Source organism: Carettochelys insculpta, chromosome 4 (genome assembly GCF_033958435.1).
Source record: "Carettochelys insculpta isolate YL-2023 chromosome 4, ASM3395843v1, whole genome shotgun sequence".
Taxonomy (NCBI): Eukaryota; Metazoa; Chordata; order Testudines; family Carettochelyidae; genus Carettochelys; species Carettochelys insculpta.
The window spans coordinates 114,184,249-114,212,099 of record NC_134140.1 but is presented as its reverse complement, the minus strand read 5'-3'; the positions used below and the strand labels follow the sequence as shown (position 1 = coordinate 114,212,099).

General features: G+C 41.2%; 1 protein-coding gene and 1 long non-coding RNA gene across 4 annotated transcripts in view; one reads left to right on the top strand and one right to left on the bottom strand.

Annotated features, from left to right (window-relative positions):
- Positions 1-592: 592 nt before the first annotated feature.
- Positions 593-27,851, top strand: part of MTTP (microsomal triglyceride transfer protein) — a 38,726-nt gene continuing 11,467 nt past the window's right edge. The window contains exons 1-15 of one of the 2 annotated variants that reach the window (XR_012645461.1): positions 593-727; positions 6,085-6,272; positions 7,384-7,527; positions 10,301-10,408; positions 11,378-11,494; positions 12,978-13,117; positions 15,030-15,180; positions 19,004-19,161; positions 19,874-20,042; positions 20,404-20,511; positions 21,927-22,139; positions 23,330-23,541; positions 24,551-24,648; positions 24,748-24,869; positions 26,086-26,222. Coding sequence is in view for 1 of the 2 variants with exons in the window: in XM_074993532.1 (XP_074849633.1) it covers positions 667-727; positions 6,085-6,272; positions 7,384-7,527; positions 10,301-10,408; positions 11,378-11,494; positions 12,978-13,117; positions 15,030-15,180; positions 19,004-19,161; positions 19,874-20,042; positions 20,404-20,511; positions 21,927-22,139; positions 23,330-23,541; positions 24,551-24,648; positions 24,748-24,869; positions 26,086-26,313 (2,217 nt within the window). In the remaining variant the exon portion in view is untranslated. Of the gene's footprint in view, positions 728-6,084; positions 6,273-7,383; positions 7,528-10,300; positions 10,409-11,377; positions 11,495-12,977; positions 13,118-15,029; positions 15,181-19,003; positions 19,162-19,873; positions 20,043-20,403; positions 20,512-21,926; positions 22,140-23,329; positions 23,542-24,550; positions 24,649-24,747; positions 24,870-26,085; positions 26,314-27,851 lie in introns of both variants that reach the window. The other variant, XM_074993532.1, reaches the window with a different exon arrangement.
- Positions 11,569-26,549, bottom strand: LOC142012771 (uncharacterized). 2 transcript variants are annotated; one of them, XR_012645463.1, is made up of 5 exons: positions 26,447-26,549; positions 22,002-22,152; positions 20,156-20,211; positions 17,685-17,786; positions 11,569-12,595 (listed from the first exon to the last, which is right to left on the bottom strand). It is a non-coding gene; the product is annotated as an uncharacterized LOC142012771 (long non-coding RNA). The 2 variants fall into 2 exon arrangements; XR_012645462.1 differs by having other exon boundaries at positions 17,700-17,786.

Genomic DNA, 27,851 nt, shown 5'->3' with positions numbered 1-27,851 from the left:
CATTAGCTTTTATCATATTAATGATGACTGATGTCTAGCTAGGACGTGTAAAAACTATAATAGAATCTCTTTGATAAAACATAGTAGTAACTGATGTCTTCTCTGAGTACGTCTGTAATAAAATGTCATTTGTTCTTTCAGGGGCATTTATAATTATGGAATACTTCTGTAGTCAAAAAAGTACCTGTACAGAAGGCCTGTACTGCTGTCTCTAAGCTAGATTCTGCTATCATGACCTACCTACACTACCATGTAATCCCAACGATATTAATGAAAGCATAGTAGCATCTTGCTCCTGAAAGGGGCTCAAACCGTCTTCTGGTAAAGACGGTAAAGAAAAGCTCTTATCAATTTCCCAAGCAGCTGGCTACAGCCCCTCTTTCAGCACCCATGCTGAAGCTGGTTAGCATTTGAAAATGAAAACTGAGGTGAACAATTAAAAAGGCAAAAAAGCCTCAGTTACCTCAGTAGTTAATTATTAACTGCAGGACCATCAATGAACTTAGTACCTGAGTGTGGAATTTGGAATCTGACCTTTACTACATCTAGATAAACACCCTTGCAGAATCAGCGGCTCTCTTTGCAAACTTCACTCCAATCTGAAGACTTCACTTCTTGTTAGCTTTTACACTGAATGCAGTAGTCAAGAGCTCTGAAAAGTCCAACATGATTCTTCTTACTGTGCTTTTCCTCTGCATCTTTTCCACATACTCCGCCTCTGTTAAAGGTAGGTGTGTGCTGAATTTGATTACTTTTTGGTGGTGGCAGTGGTGAATGGACTACATTTTTTACATAAGGAAGGAAGATCTTGTATTAAATGGGTTCTGAAGGAGAATGAAATACACAGCACGAAAACTTGTAATGGTAGTTTCACCCCAGCTGATAGCAAATGCAAAGGGATCAAGTGCATGCGGCAGTGGCCTAGGAGTCAGAAAACCTGGCTTCTTGTCTTGGCATTCCCAATGACCTTGGGCAAGTCACTTCCCCTCTCTGTTTTCCAATTGTTAAATGGGGCGAATGCTACTTATCCTTCTTTGTAAAGCCCTTTGAGATGTACAGATTAAAAACGCCACAGAAGAACGAAATACTATTACAACAACTTTCGTTATTAGGCTCCATCCTGCCAGGGGTCAGACATTAGTTCTGAGCACATAGAAATAGTTCCTTTGACTTCAAAGATGCTACTCATTTGCTTAAAGTCAAGAACTTGTTGATGGATCAGAACTGAGCCCTGAGTGCTTGTTTCAGCTTCTTTAAAATCAATAAAAAGACTCCCGTTAACCTGAATGGCATTTGAAGATGGAGCTGCTTTCGTGGTAAAATTCTGGATGCCCCCCTCAAATGGCTTTATGCAGGTCTTCTGCATAACAGTCAAGAGTACAGATTCCACACCCAGGACTCCCTTGCAGCCGCTCTGCACTCTTCAGGGTCAGCAGCCTATGGATTAGTAGAAGCTGCCCTCACACAATTCCTATATCAGGATATTCTGCCACTTTTTGTAAATAATGGAGTATCTTTACAAGACTTTTAGGCCAAATCAATTAAAATATTGGGTGAAAATTAGGTAACAACATTCTGTGCAATAAGTCTGTACATTGAAGGCCGCATGCCTAAAGCTCCAATAAATGGCAATTAATAATAGTTTTATGTAGGTGACCTAGATTCATATTAATTACCCTTCCAGTATCAGGCCAGGCTGTGGGACAGCCTGTGGAATGGGCTAGTTGTTACTGTCCCTTCCAGTCCCTCAGGCAGAGCCTCCAGGCCATTTGATCTGTGTAGGCACAGGGCAAGTGGCTGTTCCTCCAGCCCACTGTCACTTGGGCCCCACTGTTTTCCTCCACACCAGTATATGTGCAACCAGCACAGAATCTACCTCCTCCGTTTTCAGTGGCTGCAGAGGCTACCTGTGCATCATCTCTGCTCGCCTTTTCCCTCCCAACAGTGGCAAAGCACAGGGTCCATTACACAGGCCTCTACCAATAGGTGATTTTTGTCATGCTGCTATTACAGTCTTATTATATAACAACACAGTGACATTCTGAACCTCTAGTGTTTGCTGTTCTCAGCTTCTTAATGTTATTTTAGCCAAGCTGCTCTCTGATGTAAGGTAATAAGGAATAAAAATACTTAGCACTCTGCATCTCCAATATGCTATACAAACACCAACTCATTAAGAGTTCTCAGAACAGCCCTATGAGAAAGCTGAAAGGTTAGGTGATTTGCCCAAGGCCAGAGAGTAAAGCAATGGCAGAGTCTGGATTAGAATTCAGTTCTTGGCTCTCAGTCTACCAGCCTTAAGGAGTATTCTTCACATTCAAATCAGTTGGATAATTGCACACTATACATTTATAGCTTTAGTTACATTTTTTAAAATAATTCAAATGAATAGAAAGCTTTCATTTTTTTAAAGGTATCCAATGTCATAAGAACTGGCAAGGGTAATTTATGGTCTTAGAGCCAGTTAGTGGTTAGAGATGCACATGTTGTGCATGCCAAGTGTATTAATAAAAGGCACAGGGTGTGACAGCTGTCTCTGCTCATGCAATGTAACCTTCTGTATTATACACTACCATGATTTAATTATAGAATTGGCACGTTACCCTTAAGGACAGACACTTAAAAATTCTAGTTAAGCTATGTGTTATGCACTCCACCTTGAAAGCAATGTAGTCCACGCAGGCACTTCTGACCCCAACACAGTACAGTACAATGGAATGCTTTCTCTAGGTCCAGTCCTGATTCCTCCTTAAGCCAGTGAGGGTTTTGCCATTGGCTGCAATGGATATAGGATCAAAGGAAGAAACATCACAACCTTACTGGCTGACAGTACAGCTCTCCTAAAGGCAGCTTAATGTAAGACTGATTTTTGAGTGAGGTTTCCATTGGCTAGGAACAGAACTGCAGTGAAATCTTCTATATTCTATACTATCATGATTTAATTATTTGCCTAAACAGTATTGCTGTTTTCCTTATGATGGAAATAGTGTGTGTATTTTGTAAAGTTGTCTTGGACATTGGTGCATAACATCACCAGTCCACATAAAACATAGCTATGAATATCTTCTTGGCCTGTTACTCTTGCCATGTTGCTTGCTGCTTCTTTAATCTCCACTGGCTTCCCCTTTTCTGTTCAACAGGTTAGGGCTTCTCATTAGTGCTCCCTTCCCTGTTTGCCTTCCCTTGTCTCTTATCAAAGCTCTCTTTAGCCTTGTGACCCAGTGTATCTGTTTTCCAACTACTGGCTGTATTTTCTTTCTTGTTGCTGCCCAGGCAAGAAATGCCCTTGCGGAGCTGGTACACAAAGTCACTATCTGTCCCTCACCTCAATCCCTTCCACGCACTCACTGCTTCCATGACTACCACAGGAAATCATTTGCATATCAGTTTCTAGCACTGCATGTGGCAGCCACTGTTGGATGGAAAGGGGACAAAGGGAATTAGGGTTGCCAGACTCCTGCAATGTGTAGGAGAGTTCCAAATTTCCTTGACAAGTCCCACGTCCTGTGTTTATGTAAAAATGTCCCTCTGGACATTTTGCATAAATGGGGGATGTGGGACTTGCCAGGGAAATTCCCTGCCCCCGGCCAGGCATCCCATGGCTGGGGTTGCAGGTGGGGATTGGAGCCCCAGCTGGCTATCAGCTGGAGGACTGTGGGGTGCCCTGGTCCCTGTTTTTTGAAAACTTATGCAGGACAGGCAACACTGGCTGGGGCTGCCTGTCAACCATAAATTTTCCAAAAATCTGGCAGCCCTAAAGAGGATATTAAATAAGAACTACAGTAAACTCTTTAATATCCAGCAGCCCTGGGTCCAGAAGGTAGCTGGATATTCAAATATTCTGGATCACAGAGAGGTATATCTAGCAATGTATAACACTAAAGAAAAACAAGATTAGATATTAATGCACAAACAAAAATATATGCAGAGTACTTTATTTTCCAACAACAGTAGTATTGTACTGTAAACTTATACTGTATTTGCTATATTTATTGTATTTACTTTCACTATATTGTACTTATGGAAAATGTAACTAAAATTTACTTGTGGTTAAAATGTTGATTATTTGAGAATTCTGGATAATAGAATGCCAGATATGAAATAGTTTACTGTCCAAAAACCCAAAGATGGGGTGAATTGTGGACGAAGGAAGGGAAAAACAGAGTGTGAGGAGCTTAAACTTAAGAAAAATATAGAAAGAGAACAAACAATCCTTTGCTGTAGTTAACAAGACATGACTACAGTCACCCTGATTATTTTACTCCTATGTCCTTTCCCCCACCCTTCATCTGTCTTTGCTTTTAGAGTGTATGTTTTCCTGGGCAAGGGCAGCATTTTGTGCAGTTAGACAGCACCTAGCACACTGAACTATCTCAATCTCAATGAATATTAAATACACAACAGTGTAATTGGTACTGAGCTATTGTACACTTAAAACAAACCATAGGGCTTCAGCAAAGCATTATTTCCAGGAATTGGGGTCTGCTCCAGGCAGGTGTTGACAGGCTCCTATGAGGTCCTGAACACTTGCATCTGTCACTGCAATTGTTGGGAACAGAGGGTGCTCAGCAATTCACAAGAAGGACACACAGACCCTTCCAAGAGCAGGCCCTCTGATTTTAAAGGAAAACATCTGCCACCAGGGAGTGCTTCCCAGTGGCATTACTGCAGTAAGAAATGGTGAAGACAGACCCAGTTTTCAGGTTTTTAAACCTATGCACATTTGATTAAAAAAAAACAAAACCTGACCCTGTCATGATGGATCTCCAACACAAGTTTAATTAAAGAAAAAAATGTAAATGTTTACTGAGCTGCTATCTGAATAAAGAAAACGCTTTTCACTTTTTCTTGATTAGATGTATTGAAACTTCTATGTACTCAAGTCACATCCAATGGTGCAAGGTATTACAAAAACTGAGAAACCTGGAACTGTTAACTCTCTGATAGGAGCATAGAACACACTGATTAAGTTGTACTTCGTTTCAGAACCTGTCTACAATGGTTTGGTGGACTTTCTTTTCCTGAGTTCCCCAAGAGAATTACTCATCCCTCCTGCAGAAAACAAAATGACCCTTTCTGGTTTCATTCTATTGCGGTTTTTAATTCTGTTTCTGAGGGCTAAGGATCTGCTCTCACAAACACTTCATCCCTAGCAAGGCGCCAACTGGTGCAACATTAGACAAACCTAGTAAGACTCTGATGTTTTTAAGTAACAGAAAGAACATCAAATTATTATAACTGAAAGCAATTTGGAGGGTGAGGGAGGTGTCTCATTTTTGTCCAGTTTGTTTACTTCAGGCCTTTGACAGCCACAGGTACCAAAACTACCCAGAGACATCCAGTCCATAGGACAAATGGGGTGGCTATCACATGCTCTGTGCTTTTGGGGCCCTCTGGCAGCAGCCCCAACTATCCTATGGATGGGAGGAGGGAGGGTTACCTGGGGCAGGCTGTGGTGGCAGCATCAACAGCGGGGGGTCGCCTCCACTTGCATTCACCACTCCCCATGTTAACCATGTGGGCAGTGCAGGTGGCAGCCTGCTCTGCTCCAGTAAGTGGTGCTGTGCCCCTCCTGGCCCACTGTGCTCCTCTTCTCCTAGACAGTCTCAAACTGTGACTGCAGGCAAGGACCTGAAAGATTACAAATGATTCCTAATATAGGCTGAATGCCTTTAATTTCCATTAGCTCCCATGAGCGAGCAGGCACTCAGCACTTCTCAGGTTGCCAAAGAGATTGCTTTCTCGTGACAGAAATATTCTGAGCTCTCTCTGAATTCATTTTTAAAAAAAAAAAAACTATCCAAAGGGAAAAAATTTGAACCTAAGCTAAATCTTCTCATAGCTCTGTGTAACACTACTAAGGGTTTTATGGACAGTCTGGTCTAATTGCCTAACTCACAAAAACAATCCCATCAAAGTCAATGTCACACATTCAAAGGTGCTTGAATGCTCTGTTAGAAAAAAGGTCTTTAGTTCTTCTAAAGATGATTTGATGCTTTTATGAGAGAAATGACAAATTATTTGAGCCCATGATGATTACTAACATAATGCTGTGTGTGTTTTTGTCTCCCTTTTCCCAAACAGGGCACACTACAGGACCAAGAATAAATAATGACAAGCTGTACAAATTTGCCTATTCAACTGAAGTGCTTATTGATAGGGTTAAAGGATTGCCAGAAGATAGTGTAGGCTACCGGATTTCATCCGATGTGGATGTCAACCTAGTCTGGAGAAACCCCAACAATGATGATGACCAGTTGATCAAAATTATGGTAGGAGTTTTCAAAAGCATATAAAAGCAGACAAATTATTTTCAACCCCATCATTCTCAGTAGTCTAATCCCCAGTGTGTGTTGCTTTGCAACATGGATGGTAAATTAGAGTGTTTATGGAAAGTGGGATGAAGTATTCAAACAGAGATGGTCTGCAGGCCAGAAATCTGTCACCTGCTGAAACAAGGCATTTGAGGTAAAGGGCTAAGGCCCTGCCAGGTTCTAAGCACCTCCTGTCGATATAGATGTCATCCATGTGTGGACCAGATCATCTAATAGGTCCTTTCCATCTCTTAATTTTTGACTCTGTGATAAGTCCTCCATTATGCCTATGTAACATATTTAGTATTTTGGCACATGTAATGTTTTGCTTAGTGGAGTGGATACGCTTTGTCAGTGGGATGCTCAGATTCTAAACAAAACTTCATCCTGGCTAAAATATAAACAATTTTCCAAGGTCTGTCTATACCCCCTCAAAAAATCCAACTGCCTCCTCAAATAGTCATTATGTATGACCCCGTTGTAAGCATTATGAGGAATCACAGATATTCTAACCTGTTCTGTTCAGTTGGCTATATAGGCAGCTAGCTCTTAAAACATTTCCTGTTGAGGTATGATACTCTTTAGAAGATGAACAAATTGCTAGCTAAATCTACCATGCTATGAGTCTCTCCAACTGAAATTAGTCTTAACAGCTTCAGTAGCTGCCTACAGAATACAAATGAGCTCTCCGGTATCAAAGCATTATAAACCAGATTAAATGAACAGCTCTACATCCAATGGCTTCAATTTAGGCGCTGACATGAGGTGGCCAGATTGTCATGTGTGTTCAGGATCCAGCAAGCTCCTGCTGAGAACTATGAAGTTTGCTAGGTGCATTTAAAAATTTAACCACTTCTGTCAGGTGCCTTCACCTGACTTGAGCTTTCTGAAAAGTTTTTCTTCAGTGGTGGATTCTGGCTCTTTTTTGAAAACGTTTCTCTACATCTATCTCACACATACCCTGGAAGGCAAGAGAATGAAAAGATCTATTAGACAATTTTGTCCATCCGTCCTCCTGCCAATGCAAGCTTGTTCTCTATGAGGTTTTCTCCTGTTTTTACTTTTCTAGATAAAACATGTTAAGTTTGAAAATGTGAATGAACGTTCAGCCCAAAAGAACATCTTTAAAGGGAAACACTCAGAGAATATAGTTGGAAAAGAATATCTGTCAGCTTTCCAAAGCCCTGTAGTTCTGCAATGGACCCATGGAAAGGTAAATCCCTGCCTTTTAAAGTTCATGTGTGTTCCTTGGGGAAGCCCTGAAGAAGTAATTATTGGCATGAAACTATTTCATAATTTGTTGTCTCTTTGAAGATACAAATACATTATCATGTCTTATTTTTATATGTAAAATATATTCATTTTGGGCTAGACTATTACTCGCGCTTATTTATACGCGTTGTGGAGAGGACATAAGATGTCATGTCAGCTCCTGGCTTCTTCTGTCATGAGAGTGCTCTATGTCTGTATATTTGTACATAGTTCATGGATAAGGCGCCAGGAGATGGCATGCAAGATTAAGTAGCACAGTTCCTAGACAGGACCAACAAAACTGGCTTTTTGCATGCAAATAGCTTCCTCTCTGCCTCGCTACACACCAGCTCTTACTATCTTGCATAGAAGCTAGCCAAAACTAGTCCCTACTTTCTCTGTGTGCCTCTGGGACACACGCAAAGCCATGGCTACACCCACTCCAGCCACAGGCCTGCTGGACACAGCACATCACAGAGAGCAGGACACACCATCCCAAAGGAACAGAGTGTATAGATGGACTGGGGAATCACTGGTACACAGACAATAACTGAAGCTGTAAAACTAGATATCACCCAGTGATAAGGGATGAAATCCTTGGTCTATTGAAATCACTGGGAATTTTCACTCTGATTTCACTAGGGCTAGGATTACACCCAGAGGTAGAGGGAAAAGAGGAGATATGATTTATCATGACGGTAAACTATATTAAGTCTAGTCTGGAGTAATGTTACTCACTCAGGAGATACATGTACTTGAGTGTATCCTTACTGGCTCCAGCAGTGTTAGTGTAAACTATTATAATTAGATGTGCTAATTAGGTAGGATATCCAAATCCCTGTATCTTCAATGATTTCACTGAGATGGAGCCTCCTGACTGCCTAATTTACTTTTGAAAATGTGGCCTAAGTTCCAAGTCCTGTGTTTATGAAAACTTTATATGAATCACCATTCAGAGCAAAAAAAAGCAGTCAAGTAGCACTTTAAAGACTACCAAAATAATTTATTAGGTGGTGAGCTTTCAAGGGACAGACCCACTTCTTCGGACCATAGCCATACCAGAACAGACTCAATATTTAAGGCACAGAGAACCAAAAAAGTAATCAAAGCAGCACTTGTGTCAGATTTTCACACAGAGCCTCCACTGGCTATAAAATAATTAGATAAAATATCCTGACATTGAAAATCCGAAATTTTCTGTGTTGGTCCTGTACTGGGGAATTTTAATCAAGAATCAGGGGTTCCCTCTCCCATTGGCATGGGCCGGACTGTCAGCTGACAACCTGGCCAGCACATACAACAAGGACAGCAAAGAGCTACACTGTCACAGGAACAGCCCATCTCCCATTTACTTGGGGGAGGAGTAAATTAATTCACTCTCTTTCCTGAAGCAGCTTAGTTCCCCCACTAAGCCCACGGTCAGTGAAAGGGGAGGGTTGAGCCAAGATTATGCCCACTCCCTCTCTATTCCTGTGCCACCCACTGCCTTGCGGCATTGTGTATCTGGGAGCAGCTCCTGATCTCTCAACTGAAGCCAGTCACAACCTGAGTTATGCTGAACAGGGAAGTGTGTGGGTGAGAGTGTCACTCACTGTCAGCCCTCTGCATAGTCATAAGGGCTGTGACCATCTAACTTCCAGAAGGTCTTCACCTACTGCTGCAGCAAGGTTGGGAGCACATACACTCGCTATCCATTTGGCCCACCCACTTGCAGATACCACCAGGCGTGCTCAGTAAGCTTCAGAGTTAGCCTCGTCATCAGTTTTACCAAACATAAAAAGAAAGAAGATGGCTCTGGCTCTCCTCTGTACACATCTCTAAACCAGGATTAAAGTATCAAAATAACACAATCTAAATACATCTGCTCCCCGTATGCTGCAAATGTCTTGGCAGATACAGCTCTCGTACCAGCGACTGCAATGTAGTTTTCCATGCAGCGCTTTCTATAAATGTTTTTTCTTGCCAACTAGTACGTTACTCTATCCTCTGTCACAATTATAGGATCTCCTCTTCCACACCTGTGCCCTACATTGCTGAAACACTAACACAGATAACATGTTGATTACACTTACTGCTTCTAGGAAGAAAGGCAGCATAAAAGCTCCTTCAGTGCAGATTGAAGGTGCAAAGTCTTTTGTTACTAGAAAAAAAGCTCAGACATGACAGTTGTCCCTTGTGGTTCAAAGGTTGGCATGTGCTTGACACGTCAGTTAAAGTCTCTTCAACTCTGATTTAGTTATGATTCATTCTGACTTATTGTAACCTGTGATTAAAGTGCAATGTCTACTAGAGGTATGTGGGGAGGGAAAGGGGTGTGAAGGGAGGGATTACCATGAGATGTGATGGTTTTGTCCGTGTCTGTGGGAATAATGCTGTAGGCGACCCACTTTAATCTGCACATAAGAATGCGCCACATGTGATCTTATATTAAGTTTTCCATTTCCTTTCTAAATACTCTGTCAATAGCAGACAGGATGTCAGTCCTCTGAAGTGGGGTCTTATCTAGTTATCTACAGAGGCTTGAAGCATCAGCACCCCCTTCCATTATGGGCTGGATCCTGGAGTGAGTGGGGGTTGCATAAGAAAGAAATATAGGATGAAGTCCAATAGTGTGTGAATAAAGCTCAGTTTCCTCAGCCAAAATCTGAATATTGGAAGAAGTTTGCAAGGGATCACACAATGTTTCTCTGACTTATTCAGATATATACAGTTACTGTTTGTTTTTGTTTTCACAGGTTAAAAACTTCTACTCCTACAAAAATGAACCTGCAGTTATTCAAAATCTCAAGAGAGGCCTGGCTAGCCTATTTCAGCTACAGCTGCACTCTGGGGCTGCCAGGGAGGTACTGTACTACATCAGCAATAAAGAGTTAATCAGAGTGATAGCATCTAGTTCAGTCCTAGAATGAACATATGTGGCTCCCACTGACCGTGACAGAATTTGGCCTTTGGTTTAAACTTGAATTTGTGATAGAAAAGTACGTCAGGAGAGCCTTTGCTTACATTGTGTTTGATATTCAAAATGAAGTTGTTTAATTTTATGTGGTTTGCAAACTAATTTAGTGAAACCAGAGAAACCCCTGTGTGGATGCAATTTGATTTAAAAGTCCCTTGTTTCAATTCAGTTTAATTCAGCAAAGAATCAACTTCCACTAAATCAATGTAAGTGAGATTTAAATAGAATTAAGTGTCCACACAGGTTTAGCAATTGTTTAAGTACATCGGTTTAAAATAATAAGCGCATGAAATTTTGAACATGGACAATGCCAGCATCTTGGCAAAATTCACTCTAGCACAGGCAAATGCAGTCAATTGTTTATACACTCCTACTTGTTTAATTTATATTTACTTTGCTTCAGATGCAACTAATAAAAATAATCTGTGCCCATCCAAGACAGAGTACTTTTTGCACAAGTTAAAAACATAATCATACAAACAAAAATAAAGCGAGCAGCCTCTTTTACCTTCCCCCAGCCCCTTACCCCCACCCTAGAAAATAACAAATTCAAAATGAAAATCAACCTGAAACAGTACACAACCTCAAACAGCTCACACAAGTGCCAGAGAAGTAAGGAAACAGATGATCTTTGGAGTGCACCTGCCAGCAAAACAGACTGATTCAACTAACTGCCCCTGAACATGTTGTTAAGGCTCATGCAGGTGCTGACCCAGTTTCAAATACTACAGATGTTCCATCCAGCAAAGACTGTATATGTGTATGGATGCGGGGCAGGGGGAACCAACACTGAAATCATTACCACAAATGAGAAACGGGTGAAACTGAGAATACTTTTTCTTTTTCCTTTTCCAAGGTGGATGTCTCTGGGAAATGCAATGTTACTTACCATGCTCGAGAAAGTCAAGTAACTAAAATTAAAGCTCTGGGCACCTGTGAAATCGACAAGACAGGCTTTACCAGCCATAATGAGGTACAACATGGTTCCTTTTTGAAAAAAATAAATACAAAAAAATCAGATAAAAGTCTAACATTAAAATAGACAGTTCTAAACCATATTTTATTTGATGTTTGCCCATACGTAGGATAGATATGTGCAACCAGTGAAAGTCATTTTAATGAACGTTATTTGTTTTACCTTATAATACCCTCTTCACTTGCTCTCATTTGTGCCTTCCTTGCATTGTGGAGTGCATGGTATAGCTGTATGTTTCACGTAGGGCACTTCTTTTATACACTTTACACAAAATTACTATGTGGATTACCAACAAATGAAAACATGGGGGTAGATCCTCAACCAGTGTAAAATGCCATAGTTTCATCGACATCAGTGGAACTACGACATGTTATACCAGCTGGTGATCTGACCCAGGATATATTTTACTTGCAGTATCTAGGGAGACTTCCAGGATGCTATTCTGTTTTCTTTGCTGTTTTAATTAATGTGTTTCTTTCTGTGTGGGTAAAGCTACTGGTAACTGTAAACCCTTCCCTAGATATTATGTCTGTGTTTAGCACATGCTGTAGATGTAGGGTCAGATCCTGACGCCTGATATGGCACTTTGTTGCCACAGGGCTGCACAGCTGATTTCTCTGCCATGACAAAGGGGAGTTTGGTGCAGACATGGCCGCAAAGTGGCTGTGCCACAGTGATCCCTGTCTAGCATAAATGCCTCCTTTGGGTTGTTACTAACTAGTACAAATTAGAGCCACATTAAGGGTATTCGAGCTAACCCAAGAGGCTAAACTTGTCCTTGGCCGTTGTAGAGAGCCATTAAGTACAATTGTGATGTATAGCCATCTTGGCCCCACTCTTTGTTAGATCTTGCGCCAAGAGCAGTCTGGTTGGCCCTAAGCCTCCGATATCTGGAATTTCAAAGTAACAACAAAGATTTGAAGTTGTTTCTGAACAGGTTATTATAGTAGATAGCTAGTTTGCTTTACACAGTGTGCCGTAGATATAGGAAGCCAACAGTGTTGAGCCAGAGCCTGCAATGCTTACTCATGTGAGTAAATCTGAGTCCAAAAAGTAGTCCCACTGATTTTCTTGAGAATCTTCTTTTCTGACGGTTGCCTTTGAAAAAAACAAAACAAAACAAAATCTTGATCTGTGACTTAGTGGGTGTTTTTTCAGCAATATTCAGTTCTCTACTCCCTTTTTTCTCTCCCTACAACCCCCAGGGAGGTAAAAAAGCATTAACACAATTTGGCAATGAAAAATTTCAGACACATAAAGAGAAGTGACTGGCTCACCATCACAGAAGGAGATCATGTTAGAAATGAAATGAGAACTCCAGAGATCCTGGCACCCAATCCAGGGTTCAGATCCCTTTCCTAAACTAGGGGGATAAGCCCAGTCCCACATAGCTCAACAGGGCATTGGTTCAGTAAGAGTTTTGCCTTGTGTTTGGATTGTAGGCTGTGGGCCAATTTTCTTGTTTGTTATTATTTTTCAGCTTTTTGATGTCAGTACAAAAGCTACATCTGCCACGATATATGTGCTTGAAGACAGCTTTATTAAATCTGTGAGGGCAGAAGAGAATTACGTTTTGTCTCTGAATTTCCAGCACACAACAAATGCTAAAATAGTTTCCAAGTAAGGTGTCTAATTTGATTTCTTTTTAAGTTTAACTATTAAATCCAAGTAATCATGGTTGGGCAGATGGCCAGTAGGAATAATTAATTTTATGTGTTTTATATGTTTACTTGACCTTATAATTAAAAATAGAAAACCATTGAGTAGTATACTTTGCAGTCACTTCTGTCATTTTCCTTTTTGCATTGTTTCTTTACTATTTTTATTTCTTTCTTTCTGTTTGTTATACTTGCATGCGGTGTCTTATCTTATGCTAGAGCTGATATCTGCAAACACTTGAGAACATGCGTTTTGAGTCATGCAAGCACTGCCATTGGCAGACTGCTAGTTTGGGTCATGTGTCTGCACACTCATGGCCTAAGACCATAAACTCTACAGAAAAGAATTCTGTCTACCTCTGTGCTTGAGGACCTAGCTGAATGGGGTGCAAATGGTCTATCATACTGTAAATAATAAAAATGAAGTAATTTTTAAAAAGAAGTGCTGATTTTTTGGCTAAAGATTTTTCTCAGTTTTTAAACACATTCTTAATGGAGGTAGTTATCAATGGGGAAATTTGGAATTTGGCACTATGTCTGAGTCCAGACTCTGTTCCCCCTTCACCCCCCAAAGTTTGGAGATATTCATATCCAGGGAATTGGTACAGGAACATTCTTAGGGTTTGTCTGCTAAGCGATTTGGTGCATTGCAAACCAGCTGCGTATGTGCAGCTCACTAGGCTGCTGCATCATGTGGAGCTTGCTACCACACACTGAACACAGTGAACATTGAGATACACTAGACCCCCAAGTTACATGGGGGTTGCGTTCCTTGCAACCCCCATGTAAGTCAAATTTCACACAAGTTGGGGGAGATGGGAACCAGCTGCCTGGTTCCTGGATCCCCTGGGCTTGCAGGAGCTGGGAAACTGACCAGTCCATGAGGGCTGGTCAGCTTCCTTGATCCTAGAGTCGGGGGGCGGGGCAGGAAGCAGGGGGCAGCCTGGTTCATGTCTCCTCACCACTTGCAGGACCCAGGAAACTGACCAGCACATGGTGGCAGCCTGGTTTCCATCTCCCTGCTGCTAGCTGGATCCGGGAAACTTACCAGCCATGTGCTTGTGGGAAGCTGGAAACCAAGTGACAGCCTTGCTCCCAGCTCCTGGCCAGCTGGGGGAAGCTGGGGACAAGCCGCACCACAGTGGCTGTCTCCCCTCCCTCATAGGTGGAGGAGCTTGGTGGGCAAACAGTCACTGTGGCGTGGTTTCTCCCAGCTGATTAACTCTCTGCCCTCCAGTCTCCCCCAGAAGCACAGCACAGCTTCTCCCCTGCTTTCCCCAGCTATGGGGGGTGGGCGCTTTCAATCTGCACTTAACTCATATTAATGCAAGTTAAGCGCAAATAGAAATTGCGCATACCGGGGGATTGCTATATTGCTCTTTGGGTTGCAAGGTTCACACAAACACTTACTGCACAACAAGCTCATGTGCTGTAGATTTACTGACCAGCTTGCAGTGCGCCAAGTCCTCAAGCAGACAAGCCCTTAGTGTTATGGTAAAAGCATAGCATGGTTTCAAGAAAGCAGGGCCTTTGCCATTTCAGTAGTCAGAAGTTTCTTAAAAAGCACATTAAACATTTCAGACTAAAGACACAGCTTTAAATAATCTGGCAGTGAAGTAGATTTACCATATGTAATGGATCTGGATCCTAGATAGCCTAACATTGGAGATTTCCTCCATTTCCCTCCAGTAACTAGTGCTAGTGTTAAATCCTTCCTTAAAATGGGAAGTCTTTTCTGATAACTCTTCAAATAAGCAATACATTGACTCTGTGATTCACACCAATGGGATAATATTTTCTTCCTCCACGTGATTCATTTCTTTCTATAAAACATGTTCAGACTTAACAGTGTTTTTCAATGTGTGGATTTGCAGGCAGAAACTGGAACTGAAGTCAACAGAAGCTGGCCCTAGAGTGGTTGCTGGGAAGCAGGTTACCAGTGTTATCAAGACTTTGGACTCTAGTTATGTAGCAATTCCTCTAGTGGCAGAGCCTGTCCAGACTGAGTGCAGGAACTGTCCCTCAGTAAGTAAACAAAGTATTAGACTTAAATTGAGGAGCTGAGTAGAACAGATTGGAAAAAGAAATTTCTGTCCAACAAACATGCCAAGGAAAGATTGCCAATATACCACTGTCAATTCCGCAGGAATTCCCCAAACTTCTGCACATTATGGTGGAGCTGTAGTGGGTCAACAGTCAAAGCAGAACTGAGTTTTTACTTCCAGAGTCACAGAATCACAGAATCATAGAGCTGGAAGGGTCCTCAGGAAGTCACCTCATCCAGCCCCCTGCTTCAAGGAGGATGAACCCCCACTAAGTCATCCCAACAGAATCATAGGGCTGGAATTGAACCCTTTTGTTTTCTATGACTATTTTGTATCCCCTGCCAAAATTATGGCACATTCTTAGGAATAGAGAATGACGTTTCTGAGAATTTACAGGTAAATTCATAAATGTAATTACAACACTTTAAAAGAAAATGCCCCTCGAGAGGTTCTTCCCACTCCTTCTAGCAAAGCAACTTTGGTTTTTGAGATTTAAATCTTACACACTAGAAATATCTAAGGTAAAAGCTACTTTTAAAAAGTGTATTGATAGTCAAATATTTTAACTGACTATAATCAATTATTTTTCAGTGAACAGATACTCCAAACATACATCTGACAAAGTGGGTCTTTGGCCATGAAAGCTTATGCCCCAATAAATCTGTTATTCTATAAAGTGCCACAGGACTTCTCGTTTTTGTGGATACAGACTGACACAGCTACTCCTCTGACTCTAAAATTTATAATTCTCAGTAATTTTTGATGTGGAAAATAGGGCTCCAGTTCAGCAAGATACTTAAGTATGTGCATAATTTTGAGCCTTTATTTAGTAGGTCTGTTCATGCACTTAAAATAAGTTACATGGGCCCCAGGGCAGCAAAGTATTTGGCAGTAAAATCATGTGTTTTTCCCCACCTTGAGCCTGTATAGATGTACAGAAGTAAAAAACCCAAAAAGTTGGAGAAGGGTTATTACTTGAGTAATGAAGAGGTTCTGAAGGATGGTGGGGGTATATCAATGGGAGGCAAACAACTGAAAAAGAGAGGTGCCCTGCTTCCCCACAGGGTCATGCTTATGACTGTTTACACTGAAGAGTTTCACGCTTCTTATGGTTAAAACTGAGGTCAAATCATCTGGATCTGAATTTGTCAAAACAGCTGCACAGATAATTTCCAAGCCAAATTAAAAATCATGGGCTAGAGAGCACTGCATGAGGAATGAGGCATGCCATTCTCAAGATAAACCTAGCGGAATGCTGACAATGGAATCCTGCTTTCCTACTGTATTGTACTGTAACTGCCACCCAAAAGCTAGATCTATAAATACACTACTGTATCCAAAACAGCAACATCATAATATTTAGCACTTCCATATCATGTTATGTCAGTGTGACATTCACGTGTATTATACCACACATCTTGATATTTTCAAAGGCCTTCACAAAGATTACTTAGTGCACTTAAGTGTGGTTAGGATTAAAGTAACCATTATGATCCCAAGATTTTTACACTTGGAAGCTTTAAGTTAGGCATATAAACCCTTGTTTAGGCATGTCACATAAGCCACTTCAGAAGTGCTGAGCAATCAGTGTTATTTAACGGGCTGCTCAACATTTCGGGCAATCATGCTAGTTACAAAGATGGCCTTTTTAGTCATTCGCATTTGAAAATTTTGGCTTTAGGTACCTAAGACTGAGTTGAGATTTGAAGCTGCCTCTCCTGCAGTCCAGCTATTAATTGTATTTAAACAATTAAAAACAGTAACTGCATTATAATTTTCTTTAATGTATTTTACACTATTACTAACAGCAACAGGAGAGGCATTTCCTGGCAACTAATGACCTAATGAATTTGAGACTTCATACTTCTCCTTGTGTCCTGACCTCCTCAAGCTGCTCAGCTACGAGCTAATGTGCCAGGATCATTACAGCTGAATGAATGCTAAGGGATGATTCTGAGTAATCTAGGGTACTGCAAAAGACATTGAAGCGCTACAGCATGTGAACCAAAGTCATCACCCACTAGAAAAATCCATCTCTCAAAGATGTATACTTACTAGTTTTCAGTTCACAGTAGCAATACTGACCTTGATGCTGGGCATCAGTGACCAGCTGAGATTAACAGCCCCTGTTGTGCCCTAGGCCATCAGCTTCTCCCAGATGATCTTTAATTCCTAGGAAATACCCAGTGTTTCTGTCACTGTTGCCTAATTACTGTCACAGTTCATGGAAACTACGCTCTGTACCACTGAAATGGTATTTCGGTTTGCAGGCAGGTTCAAGTGTTAGAGCTTAATACAAATCCTATGAAGGCAGAATAGTTTAGCAAAGGTTGACTTGGTGGTGATGCGATTTCCCCCTCAGAGAACAGCATTAAACTCTGCTATAATGAACAGATGTATTTTCATTGAGGAAAGCCCCAGATAATACCAGATAATAGAAACAGAGATCCATGACAAAACAGAGAAAATGTCAAGAGTTCTTACCAACAGATTTCTTACCAACGGGGGTCTGAGAGAAAGCAACTCCCTCAAAGTTCAGATTTCTTAACACGGATCATGTGCTTCTGAAATACTGCAATGGGAAGCCTGGAAATATATAAAATTCATGCTGAGAGCTTAACTATGTTGAAATAAAAACAGGACTGAACATTTGTATCACTAATAGAAACAAGCAGTGAGTAATACTTACTTACTTACACTCGTAAGAATTAATAAAAATAAGAAAAAGAGAAGACGCCAGTGATTGTGTGGGACGTAACTCTACAAGGTTCAAGCCACGAATTCATCTCTAAGCACAGGAAGAACGAAGTAACTTTCCTTTTGGTCATATTATCCCATAACTATCTCCTGCAGGATTTCTTGCCCATCCCTTTCAGGCATCATGGTACTTCTTCCTGTTTGGCACAGGACACAGCTCTAGGCGAATCATTGGTCTGATTTAATATGGCAATTCTTGCGTTCCTGTAATGTTGGTGAATGTACATTGCTTTTGACTGACTTTTTTCATGGCCTAAATTTCACCCCTTTTCCCTCCACAACTGTTGTGAAGAATGCTGTGCCCCAGCTGATTGCTATCCACCAGAACAGAGGTAGCTGTATTTCAGTTTTCTATACGTAAATATTTGTGGAGCACTTTAAAGATACTTTTGGGTGATGTGCTATATACATGTTAAATATTATTGATCCAACATCTCAAGGCAAGCAAAAGCACCCTTTTTGTAATACTTTGCTAACTACCATTTTACAAAGCAGTCAGAAGTTAATACCCCTCCCCACGATATAAAACTGTAGAAGACAGAAATGGGAAACTCTTAAGGGGGCATGGGCAAAGGCGTCTTACCCGTGCTGCATCTTCTAAATTAGTTTTTTTAATGTGGCATTTCATGTGTTTTTCCAATAATGGTGTTTCAAGAAAAGTAGAGCCACTTCATTGGAACACGATGTTTACATGAAAGAACCATTCTTCTTCTCTGCTCCTGTCAAACTCTGGGCAACCATGATTAGGACCAAAATGTGTTACATTTCTGATATTATGTAGTGCTCAAGTGACACTCTTGACTTCAATAAGATGCTCAATTTTGGTTTCACCTCAGTATGCAACTTATGAGACCTCAAAAAGGCTTAAGGAACACATGGATTGAGGTACCATAGGCATATTAATTGTCAATCAAAGGAATCTCCAAGCATATGAAATTTTAACTAATACAAACTATACTCAACATCTCTATCACAAGACTGATTTCTGAGAATTGAAACCAGTGCGTAAGGTTTGACATCAATTTAGTTGTTTAACTATTTTGTAGATTTCTGAGTACTGGCAAGCTATCAGGAAACAACTGGAACCTGAAAACCTTTCCAATGCTGAAGCAACAAGAAGTTTTTTGTCCTTTATTCAGAACCTCAGGAAAGCCACAAAAGAGGAAATACTTCAAATTCTTAGAAGTGAAAGAAATGCAGTACTGTAAGTCACCCAGAGCAAACTTTAATGCTGTAATAAAGGGTTTAAATACACAAAAATGTGGGATGGGTGTATGGGAGGGAGTAACTCGTACAAATACATACACAGTCATATTGGTGATATGCTGGACCTCTAATAGTTAACATTATTCTGTTCACGGGCGGGGGGGAATTTTGCACAATAGTGTCAATTTCTTCAATAATATGTTCTTGTTGTTTTTTTCTCACACCCCAGATGCCTCTGGCAACTGCACAGCATCCCAGATAGTGTACACTCTGGTAAACAAACAGAGCCAAAAATGGAACTGAAGTTGAGTGGAAACCCCTCCATCTTCAGTTCCATCTGTTTTCTTTCTAGAGACATGCTTTTCCTTTTCGAGATTTAGTTCTGTGGACTTTAAAATATTCAGTCTTTCTTAGCCTGTTGTCATTTTTGTCTGTGTTGGCATAAAACCAAACAACATCTACATGTATGAATACCTCTTTCAGTCCTTCAGTCCTTCCCCTGGAAGATTTCAGAAGCACTGGTTTTGTTAAAAATCTAAGAGCTGACAGCCATAGCAGTCAAAAAGAGTAACACCTTCTACCTCTGATTACTCATCGTTATCATCCCTGTCAATAACCTAACCTCTCAGTTTCTCTAAGTAGCTGTGTCTGTTCAATACTTTGCCTAACACACTACAATAACTGGGTCACTTCTACTCCTCCCTTTACAGTCCTCAGCTGGTGGATGCTGTGACCTCTGCTCAGACCCCAGCCTCACTAGAAGCCATGCTGGAGTTCCTGGACTTTAAAAATGGAAGCAGCTCTGTCCTGCAGGAGCGGTTCCTATGTGCCTGTGGATTTGCTTCCATTCCCAATGAGCTGCTACTGAAATCTTTAATGGTAAGTCAAAATGGTGGGAAAAACACAAGCTCATTTATTACGCAAAATGCCTAGGCCATGTGGAGAGCGGAGGGAATGAAAAAGTTCATCTAAAAATTAAATAGTTCTATTACCTGTTGACACCAGGCTTTAAACATCAGCTTCATAAGGAACAGCTGGGCCTGACATTCTGAATGCAATGTAAATGGGAAAAAATTACATTTGGTTATTGCATCTGATGTATCGAGTATGCTCCTGTGAGGTGATGAGTGCCCTCATCTCCCAAGGAAGTCAACAGGATTGGAGGGCACTCAGCACATTGCAGGTTCTGTGCCATGCTATTTAGACATGAAGGGTAACAGTATTTCCCTTTAAATAACAGAACAGACTCCAGGGCCAGTTTGGAAACAGTGAAGTCAGAGAAAGCGTTACCATCATTGTAGGAGCGCTCATCAAAAAGTTGTGTGACAAGGGAGGCTGCAAACTCCCAGTAAGTATTTGCTATTTTCCTACAAGTTGAACCTTTCTTGTCCAGCACCCTGGGGATCTGACTGGTGCTGGATGAGAGAATTTGCCGGACGACAGGAGGTCAATATTTTCTAGTACATTACCAGTATTTCTACCGCTTAGTGAGCTCTTAGAAGACATTTAGGGGTAAATTACAGCTAAATAACAGCACAGAACACTGAGAGCCAGGACTGGTGGCTGTAAACAAACTTTACGGGTCCCTGGGTAACTTGGCCATGCCCATGATATGTGTTCATCTGGCTAGCTAATATCATGCCAGATTATGGAGTTTGCCGGACGAGGGAGGTCTGTATTAAAGAGGTTCAAAGGTCCTGTATTAAAGAGGTACTGGCCAAATTCTGCCATTGGCTGTACATGCGCAATCCCTACTGAAAGTATTGGGAGACTCACACAAGCATCCCTGAGAAATTTGCTCTCATGTTTCAAAAGTAATTTACAGACACCTACCTTCAATATGATGGAGCAATTTTCCTTATAACAGATTTTATTTTGTGCCCTGAGGGCCTGATTCTAATCTCAGTACCTCTATTATGCTACACATAACCCTATGGACTTCTGATTTACACCAGAGTAACTCATATCAGACCTCTCTCTAATCCCAAAGGCCTGGATGTTCTAGCCTGCCAGTAGACATTGTACTTTTCTCTGGTTTTACATAAGGTTTTGGTGTCCCCTGAGAACTATCCATAATCAGGATCTGCCTACACCATAGAAAAAAATTGGATTACAAATTCACTGGAGAGAGAGGGTGAATATTGGTCTAGACGCTGGACTGTGTCTAATTTGTGCTCAGTACAGCTCAGGATGGGCATTCCTAGGACTGATTCTATGCCACTCCATGGATCATGGAAAAAAAAGAAAAGAAAAAAAAAGGTGAACTTGAGGGTCAAGGAATCCTCAGATAGCCAGATCTGCTGAAGTTATGACTCCTTTGCACTGCTGGAGAGTCCTAGAGCGCCCAGGTATCATGCAAGGATTTACCTTTTATTTTTCTGTGAAGCACCATGCATTCCTAGTCCTGTAGGACTAACCCTGAAGGAACCTTTGCTGCACCACTTCTTTCCATCACAATTATTTAAACTGTGTCTGTTGGCTATAGCAGTGGAGTCTGTAAGTCTCTTGAACCAACACAATGCATGCTCAGTGAGTGGCATGTTTAGGAGTTGTGCAAGCCTGTAGATAATGAAGTTTTCAGAATGCAGCTGAAAAGTTGTACTTTTGCTAAACTTGTCCAATTACATTTTAAACCAATCACAGGTATCAGGACCCAGTCCTGCAGCTCCTGCTCCCATGGGCACTGAGCATGCTGAGAACCTGTTAGGAAGCACTCAGTACCTCACAGAAGCATCTTACATGTGGCATCAATTTTCTTTTCAGGCTGTTGTACGAGCTAAGAAGCTGATCCTTGGAGGACTAGACAAGGCAATGAAAGAGGATGAGGTGAAGATGTACCTGCTGGCCATGAAGAACGCCCTTCTGCCTGAAGCAATTCCACTGCTGCTAAAATATGCTGAGTCTGGAGAAGGGACCATTGGTAACATTGCTGCATCAGTTCTGCAGAGATACGATGTCTCTTTCATCACCAAGGAGGTGAGCAGACTTACTGCAAAAAAGGACAAGAGAGGACATTTACAATCAAATGTAAATTAAACGGAGTGCATTCTTCATGCCGCATCCCATTTCATTTGTACTAGATATTTTTTTTTTCAGTAAATCGTCCTTTATACCCTCTAAGGGGGTAGCCAGAAAACTGTTCCTGGCAGTTTTGACATCCATCTCTACACATCTCTCTCTTCCCATAGGGCCACATGTAGAATGTCAGAATTAATCTGCCACTCTAGAGTCACATGCAACAATTATTGTACCTCATGGGAGATCCTGGCTCTGCTCTGAACTCCATTCATAGATGTGCTCACTTTGCTATGTGGCACACAAAGAGACTGGAGGGAATTCAGGACATGTGAACCAGAGTTAACAGGCTCCTTCCTTGCCCTCCCACCTAGCAAAGGAAAATGGCTAGAAAGGGGGGGGGGATGGAGAGACAGAGAGAGAGAGAGAGAGAGAGAGAGAGAGAGAGACGTTCCTCTGTCTGCCTTCCCAGAAGCCACAAAAGTGTTACGTCAATATAATCCTGAAAGATTATGGCAAACGAAACTGCAGAGAAATGTAAAATGACCACAGATTCTGACATTACACTGCATTATTATGCGTGTCTATTGCCGTTCTGCACCAACCACTCTGCACTGCTACGATGCAATTTCACAAATCAAACATCGCAATCCATCAGCAAGCCACGACTGCTTGGCTCTCTGTCACTCCATTAGCTATGAACTGGCTCTGCAGCCCTCTGTGCAGTATCTGATAATCCTGAGTCTGGGGGAAACGTGGGACTATTTTTAAAGATACCTCTTCTCTTACCAGTTTAAAGAAATCTCCTTAGCCACTGTCAGCATTATTAATTCTCCTTCGCCGGCACTCTGGCCACAATCTTGCTGTCAGCGCACATGTGTAAGGCTGCGTGTGAGCTATTACTGAGAATATAATGGCTGCTCCATTTCCTCACATAATTGTGCTATTAGTGTGTAACATGTAAAGGGACACTGGGAGCATAAAAAGTACCATATTAAAACATAATCCAGTACATTAGCTCTGGACCTAGACTATGCAGGAGTCAGGCAATGTGTTTGCATCTCTGACATCATAAATTAGTACAGTTCCAAGCTGTATATTTTCCATGGAAACATTTGACTTACGAAGTGACTGTTCTGTTTTCTGATCAGGTGAAGGAAACCATGAACAGGATTTATCACCAGAATCATAAAATTTATGAAAAGACCCTCAGAACCACTGCAGCTGTCATCATTTTCAGCAGTAACCCATCCTACATGGAAGTGAAAAACCTCTTGCTTTCTATTGGAGAACTGCCATCGGAAATGAACAAGTACATGCTCTCATTAGTCCAAGATATACTTCATTTTGAAATGCCTGCAAGGTACATTACATTTAATATTTGTGCATACACACAGATAGAAACCACGTTTTTTACTTATTGTACTAGCATGACATGGGATAAAACAAAGACATTCATTTTTAATCTTCTTCATTTCTGTTATTGAACTATCAATTCATATAGGCTGTGTCTACACTAGCCAAAGACTTTGAAATGGCCATGCAAATGGCCATTTCGAAGTTTATTAATGAAGCGCTGAAATATATATTCAGTGCTTCATTAGCATGCGGGCGGCCGCGGCACTTCGAAATTGACGCGGCTCACCGCCACGCAGCTCATCCAAACGGGGCTCCTTTTCGAAAGGACCCCAGCTACTTCGAAGTCCCCTTATTCCTATGACCAGAAGGGAATAAGGGGATTTCGAAGTAGCCGGGGTCCTTTCGAAAAAGAGCCCCGTCGGGATGAGCCGCGTCAATTTCGAAGTGCTGCGGCGCCCGCACGCTAATGAAGCGCTGAATATGTATTTCAGCGCTTCATTAGTAAACTTCGAAATGGCCATTTGCATGGCCATTTCGAAGTTTTTGGCTAGTGTAGACATAGCCATAGACAGATTAAAAATCTTACATTAAAAATATTAACATTCTAATGTGAAGTACCAAAGAGCCAGGTAATATCTGTTCTGTGGACAGGAACTTTATTCTCTGGGGGCTTGTCTATCTAGGACCTTAAAATTCTTTCAAGAAAGCAAGGAAATAATCAATATTGGATCAAGAGTGCCTAAGTAATTAAAAGGGATTTGTGCTCCTAAATCTCTTAAGTGGTTTCTGAAATACCCATCTATTGTCCCTTATCTATTTGTTTTCAGGTTGTAGCAACTGAAGCCAAGTGAAATTAATGAAAATATTCCTACTGACTTCAGTAGGTTTTGAGTCAGGCATAGACCAGTAGTGTGTGCAAAATTAAATCCTTCCTAACACGCTGACTTTGGTAATGCTCTCATGGAAGATAGTACAGTGGCAAACTAGTGGGTTTTTCTTTTTTAATTCTACAGCAAAATGATTCGAAAGGTTCTGAAGGACATGGTTGTTCATAACTATGATCGCTTCTCCAAGACTGGGTCTTCCTCTGCCTATTCTGGCTATGTTACACGTATGTAATTAGAAAAATAGCTCTTTAAGCCAGTTTATCTTCCTGGTCACTTGACTTAGTTGCAGGCATGATTAATATCTGGTGTCTTTGTTGGTTAAGGTGGTCCTGATGCATCATCTACATACAGCCTTGACATCCTCTATTCAGGCTCTGGGATTTTAAGAAGAAGTAACTTGAATATCTTTCTTTTCAATAAAAATGCTCAACTTCATGCCAGCCAGGTAAGTGCCATGTCTGAAGCAAACGGGCTTGTTCCGGCAGCCTTTAAACTAGTAGTGGAAAAGCTGTGGCCCACTGAGGTTCTACATGTGGCCCATAGACATTATGCTTACTGTTGCCCATGAACAGGGTTGCCAGATTGCATTGGTTTCCATCTGCGTAGTTTTGTGAGTAGTCCTACCTGTATTACTAACGTGACATACATGTAAAGCAAGCGCATGTGATGTGAGCTGTAGGTTGATGGCACAAAATATTGACAGTGACAGCTATGTGCTCCATATGCATCCAAAGCACTGCTACAGTTTAATCAGCACATCCCGCAAATTCTAGGCTTGCAAATGCAGTTAGCAAAACTACCCTATCCCAGGAGACCATCTTGGTTATCACAGTGTTGTGTCCCACTAAGTTGGAGGGCTACGCGTGTGAGTCATTCACAACTGTAGGTTGCCTATCACTGCTTTAAGCTAATGTATCTCTTAGGCTGTGTCTACACTTGCATTCCTCTTTTGAAAGAGGCATGCAAATGAAGGAAATTGAAAATGCAAATAAGGTGCATATTTACATATCTGGCATCTTATTTGCATATTCTTCTTTTGAAAGAAGAAAAGCCGTGTAGATGTGGCTTTTTTGAAAGTAAACCCCAACTTTGAAAGAATCCTTCTTCCCATAAAAAAGGGAAAGAAGCTTTTCTGAAAGAATATGCAAATGAGGCACCAGCTATGTGAATCTGCACCTCATTTGACTTTTGATTTCCCTCATTTGCATGCCTCTTTTGAAGGAGGAATGTGAGCGAAGACACAGCCTTATTGAAAATCCTGGGAGTTTTGTGCATTTAAGGACAATTGGGATGGAGAGAATGTGCTAAACTCAGAAAAAAACGCTGATGAGGCAAATACATAAAAGAAAGACAATTTCTTATATAATAGATCCAGTGTTTCACTTTTAGGGAACAACTATATAGCCTACTTGTTAGGAGTAAATTTTGTGCTCAACTAATTAAATTATAATAGCTGCTATGAGACCACTTTACCTACTGCTATTTATTCTGCTTCAAAACACTGTTACATTTTGATCAGATGCTTTCTTCACTTAAAGTAAAAAATTTAAAAAGTAAGTTAACTTTCAAGTTCAACTCTTTGTGCACTAGGAATACTTGCAGAGTTTAAAATTCCAGATCCGGTACTTTGTCATCAGTAATGTCTCACTTTTGCCTTTTAGGTTGTGATTGAAGCTCAAGGCTTAGAATCCATAATAGCTGCAACTGTGGATGAAGGCGAGGAAAACCTGGAGTCCTTTGCTGGCATGTCAGCAATCTTGCTTGACGTTCAGCTCAGGCCTGTTACCTTTTTCCAAGGGTATGCAGATTTAATGTCTAAAATGTTCTCGGCAACCGGAGACCCTATAAACGTGGTGAAAGGACTTATCCTTCTGGTAGATTACTCACAGGTACTAATACCTCAACACTTTTTCTGGTCTCTCAAGCACGCACTCTCTCTCCTAGTCCTGCTTCTCCAATCCCATTAACCTGATTGTTTGCTCCACCCAGTTTATGCTGAAGAAGCTATAGGACTTTGCTTACCTTTAAATCAAAGGGGAACTTGTACACTGCAGGAAATCCAAAGACAGGCAATCAGCCTGGATAGAAGAAAAAAGAATTAAGATAAAGGCAGCAAATACATAGCACTCTAAAAACCTACCTCATTGCTATATAAAAAATACCAATTCCCTGTAGAAACTTCCAGCTGATTCCCAATGTATCATTGGCAGATACAGCTTCCTCTCTAGACAGTTACTTTGTAATGTACAGCTCCTATTAAGGTGGCGGTGTCACCAGTTGCAATCTGTTTTTATACAAATTTTTCAGTGATTTGACACCCATCTTGTCCATTTTGTCAAAGGCTCAGCTAAGGTTCCCAGGCTTGCACGTAACAGGTGATCTTCCTTTATGGCTCACTTTACAAGCTCAGTGCTAGCATTGCTCTGAATTTATGGTGAATACCCAGAGTGCACTTCTCAGGGGCTCAGAACACAGTGACATTGAAATGATCTGTCACTGAAACTTTAAAAACCTCTTCACAGTAAACATTCTTCCCTCAACTAAATTGACACCAAACATGATAAAAAAAAAATCACAAGATTTTTCTTTTTTTGTGTGATGGGCAAAAGTTTTTCACTGTTCTTGTATTGCCAAGCTACTGAAATATATTTGGCCAAACTTTCCCAAACAACTCCTCTTGAGGTGGAAATCACCAAAGGTGAAAGGTTCAGACAGTGTAAATATCTGCATATAGGGATTAAAAATTGCAACCATTAGACCCCAGCTGTAGTTGTCACATCTAGGCTGTATACAGATAATCTTTTCCTCTTTTACCAAACATCATATGCTCTGAATCTAGCTTCAGCTATGGAACAACCATGTGTCTGAGCAGTGCAAGTCTAGACAATTAACGTAGTGCAGAGAGGCAGCATTTGGATTGATTTTTCTGTTCTGCTCAAATACAGATGTGTGGAATTGGGACTGCATTGGCAGAAAGAAATCAAACAGCAGAAGAATTGCAGCTCCTGTTTTACCCCCAGAGTAGTACTGTATTGGATTACTGTGCAAGCATGGTGCAAAGTTCACAAGATTTCAGAGAGGCTCCAGTAATGAAACTTCTCACTTCATAGAATCTCATTGATCTCTCCCACTTTCTGGTGGAGGAGACGGTCAGACAGCGTGCAGTATGTCTGACACCATCTCCTGGGCATTACCAACCAGCAATTATCCTGAGTACCAAGTCTTCTGCACCAGAATCATACACTGCTACTTCAAACAGTGCTGTCAGCTAAGAGTCTCACATCCAGTACACACACTGTGAATGAAAGTTCACTGGGAAACTCAGTGGGGTTCTAATGTGAAGATTATAGGCCAGAGGTCCATCTTACAGACAGTGAGGCTGAGACTTTTTTTTACAAACCAGGCAGGTGGGAAACATGATCAGACC